Source organism: Gopherus flavomarginatus, chromosome 24 (assembly GCF_025201925.1).
Source record: "Gopherus flavomarginatus isolate rGopFla2 chromosome 24, rGopFla2.mat.asm, whole genome shotgun sequence".
In the NCBI taxonomy this organism is placed as follows: domain Eukaryota; kingdom Metazoa; phylum Chordata; order Testudines; family Testudinidae; genus Gopherus; species Gopherus flavomarginatus.
In genome coordinates, this window is record NC_066640.1 from 15,196,936 (window position 1) to 15,205,521 (window position 8,586).

The 8,586-nt window shown below is 60.8% G+C and overlaps 1 protein-coding gene across 1 annotated transcript; it reads left to right on the top strand.

The window, feature by feature from the left end:
• Positions 1-235: 235 nt before the first annotated feature.
• Positions 236-8,012, top strand: LOC127040403 (uncharacterized). The gene is made up of 2 exons (XM_050934516.1): positions 236-1,041; positions 6,784-8,012. Exons 1-2 carry the CDS (start codon positions 236-238, stop codon positions 6,932-6,934), a joined length of 957 nt encoding a protein of 318 aa, XP_050790473.1. The 3' UTR covers positions 6,935-8,012.
• Positions 8,013-8,586: the final 574 nt, after the last annotated feature.

The window sequence follows — 8,586 nt, forward strand, 5'->3', positions numbered from 1 at the left end:
ACCCCTCCCACCACCTCCTTTGCATAATGGGTGTGCTGGCACCTGAGGGGCTTGGCTGGGGCTAGCGCTGCCTGGGCCTGGGGCATAATGCACCGGGAGTTGCTGCAGCATCCTCTTGCCAGTGGGGGAGCCTGGATGGAGCAGCCCTGCCTGGGGCGTGGAACAGATAGGACCGAAGGGGTGTTCTCCTCCCCCCGTTTACAGCCTGCTTGTGTCTTGCTTCCCAGCTAGGAAGATGCTGGCACTCCTGGCAGGCCTGCTCCTCCTGCACAGTGCGCCGTCCAGCTGGGCGCGTTGCTGGGGGTCTCCAAATTCAAACTCCTGCGTGGTCCTGGACTGGTCGGAATTCAGTAGCGATACTCAGCGAGCCCTGAACCTCAGCAGCCATGGCATCAGGGAAATCACTGGTCCTGCCTGGCTGCGGGAGTCGGTCGACACGCTGGATCTGTCCTTTAACTGCCTGCAGAGCCTTCCCCCGGATTTCCTCTCCCAGGCACGTGCTCTCAGGCAGCTTTACCTGCAGCACAACCAGCTGCGGGGACTGCCCTCCGAGTTCTTCAAGAGCACCACCAGCCTGCAGAGCCTAGTCGTGGACTGCAAGTGTGACGTGGTGGGGAGCGTGGTCAGCCACTGCAATAGCCCCACCAACAGCACAAACCGCACCTGCCACTGCCACTCAGAGCAGGAGAAAACCGAGTTCTACAACGTCACCAAGTTCTACAACATCACCGAGTTCTACACGCGGCACTGCCAGTCTCTTTGCACGCCACTCTGCGTGGCCATCACCAGCTCTGTGCTGGCCTTGCTGCTGCTGGCAGGGGGCCTGGCTGTGGCCTTGTTCCTGCTCAGGAGGAGACAGGCCTCTGTCGTCCACAGCAAACGGGAATCCACCGCATCCATCACCCACGGCCAGCCGCGCTACATCAGCCGCAACACAGAGACGGGCCCCAGCCAGGCCAGCGACTATGAAAACGTCTTCATTGGCTACTCCCAGCCAGTCGGGCAATACGAGTGTCTGGAGAGAAAGGGAACGCAGTACAGGTGAGCACCGACTCAGCGTGAACCCCCCAAGGCAGCATCCCTGGGGCACCAGGTCCCCTTCCCTCAGAGCAGGTAACCTGGGAGCCTGCATCCATGGGGATCGATCGATGGATCGAGAGGGTGGGTGGGGATCAGATAGATAGATAGATAGTGTGATAAAGTTCCTCCTCTACCTTGGTGGGTCCTGCGCTTATTGACGGATTTTGCTAGCCTCAGAGATCTTCCTGTGTTGGATCAGGAGTTGGGAGGTTTTGGGGGGAATCCGGGCCCACCCTCTACCCTGGGTTCCAGCCCAGGGCCCTGTGGACTGCAGCTGTCTAGAGTGCCTCCTGGTACAGCTGTGCAACAGCTACAACTCCCTGGGCTACCTCCCCATGGCCTCCTCCAAACACCTTCTTTGTCCTCACCACGGGACCTTCCTCCTGATGTCTGTTATCGCTTGTACTCCTTAGTCCTCCAGCAGCACGTCCTCTCACTCCCAGCTCCTTACTGTCACGGAGTCACTGGGCGATGCTCTGGAACTGCTCCCAAAAAGCCAGTCAGGACTTTGGGGAGCCTCCTTTCCCTTGGAGCAGACTTGTTCAGGGCAAGAAGCTCACACGTCTTCACCTCCTGGGTCTCTCTTTGGAGCATTCAGCATCCTCTGCCCCTCCATGCGCTTCCCCCAGTGAGTCGCCCAGGCGGGGGAAGCCACAGGGTCCTGCGCCCCCACTTTACAGTCAGATGTGACTCTCAGCCAACCAGTAACACAGAGGTTTATTCAATGACAGGAACAGGGTCTATAACAGCTTGTAGATACAGCAAACCGGACCCCTCGTCCAGGTCCATTCTATGGGGCAGTGAGCCAGACCCCCACATCTGCACTTCACTCCTCGTCCCCCGCCAGCTCCAGACTAACAACCCTCTCCAGCCCCTCTTCCTCTGCTCAGCTCCTTTCCTAGGCCAGGAGGTCACCTGATCTCTTTGTCTCCAACACCTTCAGTTGGCACCTTTGCAGAGGAGGCCTAGGCATGGGGTCGGCATCGGACACCGTGATGGCTTTAAGCTTCCGAAGGTCCCCACTAAACCAGATCATCCCATCTTCCTGAGAGACCACCCTTATGGGTGAGGCCCATGGGCTGTAAAATAGCTGGAACACATCTAAAGCCAGCATGTCCTTGACCTCTCTCTCCAGGTTCTGGGCTGCTTTCCCAGTGACTCTGAACGGGGAACACCTGATGGGGAGATTGGCTCCCACCTCAGGGAAGAGATCCCCCAGGGGGTCTTCCCCCTTCTCCATCCAATCCTTCCTCTTCAGGTCCAGGGGTCCCCTCACTCTCCTCCCATCCTGTGGATTCCTGGGGCATCACCAGCTGCCTCCCGATTCCCCCCAGTTCTACTTCCCCTTGGGGAGCCCATCCCGCCCTGTACAGAAATCCCTTCTCCCGCAGGACTCTGTCCCTGCAGTCTTCCCCAAGGGGGTTTGTGGCGCTGTGGCCAGCAAGTTCCCTCAGCTTCTCCAAGGAGGGATCCCTCTGCAGCTCGGTCTGGGATTCAGCTGCTGGGGCAGGGAGTGGGACCTGCTCCCTCTCGCTGGCTGGGCCTGGGGTCACAGCCCCCCTGAGCCCTGTCCCTGGTGGCTCCCTCCCTGCTGTGTAATCACTTCAGCAGCACGTCTGGACCAGGCAAACCTGTTTGGCAGCCGACCTGCCCTGCCTGGGTGTCCCCCCACTCAGCTGGGGTCTCAGCTCCCCCCATGCTCAGCGCTGCCCTTGCTGTCCCAGTGGGGCAGGCAGCGAGCTCTCTGCTCTGGTCACAGCATCAGAGCCAGCGTGAGCCCCCTCTCCGGTGTGCAGGGGGCAGGGAGCATCTCTCCCTCCCACTCAGCCCCAGGGGGCTGGTTACAGGTAGGCAGGTATCCTGAGCCCAGCAGCCCCTCCCCGCTGCCAGCCAGGTCATTTGCATTTTCACTGACCATTTCCATCCTAGTCAATTGGTTCCCTGGATTTGAATTCAAACCCTCGACCATTACAGGAGCAGGGCCTGGATCCTGTCCCAAAGAGACACAGTCGCCCCCCAACAGGGCCTCCCAGCCAATATCCTGGAGAACTACCAGCCAGCCCGACCACTCCTGAGTCTGCACAGGGATCCGGGCCATAGGCAGAGTGAGAGGCTTCAACCCGGGGACCTTCACCCAGGTCCCACAGCCCCTCAGCATCTGCACCACCACAGTTCTCTCTGTCCCAGGGTCTCGCCCCCGCAGACGTGTTTCCCCACTGACCTCTGGGCAGCCCCCATGTCTCTCCGCTCTGCCATTGCCAGTCCGTGCTGCTGCTACTTCTCTTGCAGCTTTTCCTTGGGCTCTTGCTCCCATCCCATCCGTCTCCGATGGGGAACCCGATCGTGAAGACCCTCCTCTGATTGGGGACCAGACTCCCAGGGATGCCTGGCTGATGCTTCAGCTGCTCCCAGATCCTCTTGTAGCCCCATCTGGGTCAGGAATCTGCTCCTCAGAGCGGTTCTTCTCCTCCAACTGCACGATTAACTGTGCCTTGGTGAACGTCCCCATGCGTAACCCTCTCTGTGTGCACAGGATCACAATGTCCTTCCTAAGGGGATGGTGATCGGCCATCAGTTCACCGTTCCCAAGTGTGCCAGCCCTTCTCGTGATCACCACCTCTCTGCCAGGGTCGAGCTGCAGACTCCTCCACCCCTGGGACTGCTCCTGAAATCCCTAGGGGAACCCTGCTACTGCAAAAATCCTTCTCTCTCCCAGGGTTGAGCGGCAAGCTCCTCCGCCCCTGAGACTGCTCGCTGCCATCCTCAGAGGGACCCTGTTACTCCAACAGTCCTTCTCGCTGGTCACACACTCCCAGAGGTTAACTGCCCCCTGAAACCGTCCCTCTCTGAGCCTTCAGCACACCTGGCCCTCATTATCCCCCCTTCGTTTTACTGTTCCCCAGTCACTTACTGCAAGCAGCACCATTCACGGGGTGCAATACATCCCATCTCTGCCACCAGTTGTCACAGAGTCACTGGGTGATGCTCTGGAACTGCTCCCCACAAAGCCAGGCAGGACTTTGGGGAGCCTCCTCTCCCTTGGAGCAGACTGTCTCCAGGGCAAGAAGCTCACATGTCTTCACCTCCTGGGTCTCTCCTTGGAGCATTCAGCATCCTCTGCCCCTCTGTGCGCTTCTCACAGCGAGTCCGCCCAGGCGGGGTCCTGGGGAAGCTACAGGGTCCTGCACCCCCACTTTGCAGTCAGACGTGACTCTCAGCCAGCCAGTAACACAGAGGTTTATTTAGATAACAGGAACACAGTCCAAAACAGGTCTTGTCGGTACAGACAACAAGACCCCCTTTAGTTAGGTCCATCTGGGGCCCCAGGGAGGCCACAGCCCTGTTGGGAAGCCCAAGCCCCATCAGGGCACCCCTCTCTATTTCCCAGCCAGAACTGAAACTCCCCCCATCATCTCACTCAGCCTCCCCCCAGCTCCTCCCATAGCCTTTTTCCAGTGTCCTGGGCAGAGGTGTCACCTGGCCTTCATCCCCACTCCTGGGGTCTCAGGTTACATGCTCAGGTATCCTCCCTTCCCCAAGGCAGGCAGTCCCAGCACAACTCCCCTGCAACCTTCCCAGGTCAATACTCCCCACTCAGCATTCACAGAACATAGCAAGAACATCCCCACTTCGTCACACCTGCCTGCCTTAATTAGTTCTAGAAAGTTCCTGAGTGTTCTGGAATAGTCCCTGTTATCTTACCCAGGGAAAAGGGACTTGCTTAACCTGGAGCTAATGTATCTACCTTCAACCACTCTCTTGTAGCCATCTGGCCCGACCCTGTGATGATAGATCGATAGCTAGATGGGTGTGTATGGATAGATAGATAGATAGATCGAGGGGGTTAGCCACCCACCCTCCTCTCTGAGGGGTCATCAGTCAGTTTGGGTTATTTATGATAAGAGCCATGTCTGGCTGGTTGGGCTCGTGGGCTCAGTCCGAGCACCTTAGAAACAAGCCTTCACTGGGAGGCTCTTAACCCTTTAAACACTCTGGGAACCCAAGGAGTATCACCCAGTGTCTGGGTGAAACATGCCGGATGTCGAGGGCCAGATGAGCTGTTCGGATGCACCTGGGGCTGCAGCAGGCTGAGGCTGGGTTCTGGCCTCACCCAAGATGTTTTATCAGAGCAGAGGAGGGTTTTAAGCAACGTCCTGCCTAATTCCCTCCCTTCTCCCCTCCCCCCCGCCCATGGGGCAACCTTGCCTTGGCAAATCTGCAGAGCCAGAGGATTCGGCCTGACTGGCAGGGGAGGGGATAACCCTGAGGCTTTCCTGAAACCAGGGATGGTGAAACAGCCTCCGATGAAATTAACAAATATGAGAAGTTTGGGGAGGTAGTTTGAGAAAAGCATCTCACTCATCACCCTCGGGGCATGATGGGTGAGTCAGTCCCTGCCCCCTAGTCCCTGCCACGGCACTCTCCCCTCCTCCCCCTCAGGCCCTGCCATGGTGCTCCATCCCCCTCCCCCCCAGGCCCTGCCACAGCGCTCCGTCCTCCTCGCCCCCCCCCAGGCCCTGCCACGGCACTGTGTCCCACACCCCCAGCCCTGCCATGGCTCTCCGTCTCATCGGCCCCCAGGCCCTGCCACAACACTCCATCCCCCCCCTCCCGACCCAGGCCCTGCCACAGCGCTCCGTCCTCCTCGCCACCCCCCAGGCCCTGCCACGGCACTCTGTCCCCCTCCCTCCCCAGGCCCTGCCACAGCGCTCCGTCCTCCTCCTCCCCCAGGCCCTGCCACAACACTCTGTCCCCCTCCCTCCCCAGGCCCTGCCACGGCACTCTGTCCCCCTCCCTCCCCAGGCCCTGCCACAGCGCTCCGTCCTCCTCGCCCCCCCGCAGGCCCTGCCACAACACTCCACCCCCCCCCGACCCAGGCCCTGCCACAGCGCTCCGTCCTCCTCCTCCCCCAGGTCCTGCCACGGCACTCTGTCCCCCTCCCTCCCCAGGCCCTGCCACAGCGCTCCGTCCTCCTCGCCCCCCCGCAGGCCCTGCCACGGCACTCTGTCCCCCTCCCTCCCCAGGCTCTGCCATGGTGCTCCACCCCCCCTCCCTCCCCAGGCCCTGCCACGGCACTGTGTCTCCCCAGTCAGTCACATGTCACTCCACATCCCACAAACCTACCTCCCGCAGCTGGTGTCTGAATTTGCCACAGAGAAATTCTTGCGACAAAGTCAGTTTCCTGGCTAAAAGGACCAGAAGCTCGTGACCAGACTCCAGCCGCGGGGGTGACAGTCCCCTGTGCTAGGAGCTGTGGCCCTGGGCCTGCCACGTCTCCAGGAGCTGGGGCCCAATCCCTTCCCTCCCATGCACCCTGGGGCAGCATTGACATGGAGCAGAAGGCCGGTCGGGCACTAGCCAGGAGACCTGGGCTCTGCCACAGCCCCCCACAGGCTCTAGGGCAGGTCACCCCAGCTCCCCTTGGGCCTCAGCTCCCCCTCGCCGGGTCATTGGCAGACTGCGCGCCACTCACACACTGCAGTGTAAATACATCTCGGCCGTTCTCTCTGCTTAACCCCCGTCAATGGAGCCACCCCAAGCTGACCAGCCAGCCGATGCCAGCCCAGGAGGGATTCACTCCCTGGGGGCAGAGCCTCTGGGGCTGACCCTGTCTGTCCCCAGGCGCTAAGCACAGGAGTGGGTGGCAGAGGCCCTAGCCCACTCCAGAAGGGTAACCAGGGCCCTCTCCACCGTCTGTCGCAGAGTCCAGCAGCTGGTGGACGAGGAGTGTTACATGGAGAGCGACACCTGCCACGGAGACCAGCCCATTTACGCCAACACCCAGCAGCTGTACAGCAGCAGCTTCCCTGTGCCCAGTGACAGCGAGGAGGTGTACATCGTCCCGGACAAATGAGCCCTCTGCCCGCCCGGAGGCACCCCAGCCCCGCCTGTCTCTGGGGAGCGGGCTTGGGCAGCAGGGGAGCGTGGGTGCCACAGTCCCGTTCAGCAGCTATGACCATGTGTCACGCCCAGGGGAGGGGACTGCTGGGGATCCCAATTAAAGCAAAATCACCTGGCAATTGCTTCGCCCCCCCCACCCCCGGGTATTACCCTGCAGCCATGACCCAGTCCAGCCCCACTGGAATGCAGACAGCTCAGGTTTCCCCTGGGGGGCTGGAATTTCCCCTCCCCCATACAGAGGGAGAGCTCCCCACAGGGCCGGGGAGGGGATCCTACCCTGCATCAGTCTGCAAATTCCTCCAGAAATAGCTCCCGCTTCTCCTGCCAAAGTGCCTGGTTCTGCGCCAGGCTGGCTGAGCCGCTGCTGGGACCCAAACACCAGCAATTTGGCCTCCATGCGGTTTCCTCTGCACCTGGGAATTGTGGGGGAGGGGGGGTGTCACAGAGTCCCTGGGCGATGCTCTGGAACTGCTCCTCACAAAGCCAGGCAGGACTTTGGGGAGCCTCCTCTCCCTTGGAGCAGACTGTCTCCAGGGCAAGAAGCTCACACGGCTTCACCTCCTGGGTCTCTCCTTGGAGCATTGAGCATCCTCTGCCCCTCCGTGCGCTTCCCCCAGCGAGCCCACCCCAGCGGGGCCCTGGGGAAGCCACAGGGTCCTGCACCCCCACTTCGCAGTCAGACGTGACTCTCAGCCAGCCAGTAACACAGAGGTTTATTCGATGACAGGAACAGGGTCTAAAACAGAGCTTGTAGGTACAGAGAACCGGACCCCTCGGCCGGGTCCATTCTGGGGGCAGTGAGCCAGACAACCCCGTCTGCCCTCACTTCCTGTCCCCAGCCAGCTCCAGACTAACAACCCCCTCCAGCCCCTCCTCCTCTGCTGAGTTCCTTTCCCGGGCCAGGAGGTCACCTGAGCTCTTTGTTCTCCCCCACCTTTAGCATCCCCTTGCGGGGGGGAAGGGCTCGGGCCATTAATTGCCAGGAGACAGAGTGTTGGCCAGAAACTGAGGCACCCACACAGTATTCAGAGGAAACAAACCCCACGGAGCAGCCCAGTGGACCCCTCGAGGGACATAGGACAGGCACGGGCAGGACAGAGCTGATTCCCAGAGGAAGTGGAGCCTCACTGAAAGGAGGGACCCAGAGCGCTGGGGCTCCAGGAATCGAGGGAGATGCTCCCGAGCAGGGCTCAAGGCAGCCAGGCCATGGTGTGTCATGGGGATTCCTGGGGCGGGGGACCCACCTGCTCCATGTGCCTTTGCTGTATGCACCAAGCTCAATAAAGAGATTGTAGCCACGAGCCAGCATGCCACAGCGCCCACACGCCCCTGCTCAAACTCGCAGGGTCAGTAGCCACACTGCCCTCCAGCTGAGCACAGGGGGCCTCCACTCCCCGTGTCCCTGACAGGGCAAAGCTCTGTGCTGGGCAGGGGGACCCCATTCATTCACCTTAGGGCCCAGCACCCCCCCAGGTGCCCGGATCAGTGCCCTGCCCCATTCCTATGGTCAGCAAGGGGGGCAGCCCCCCTCTGGCGCACCTAGCGAGGACGAGCGGGGTGCGGACTCAGATTGGCTCCGCCACAGCGCCTGGCTCCGTGCAGGGT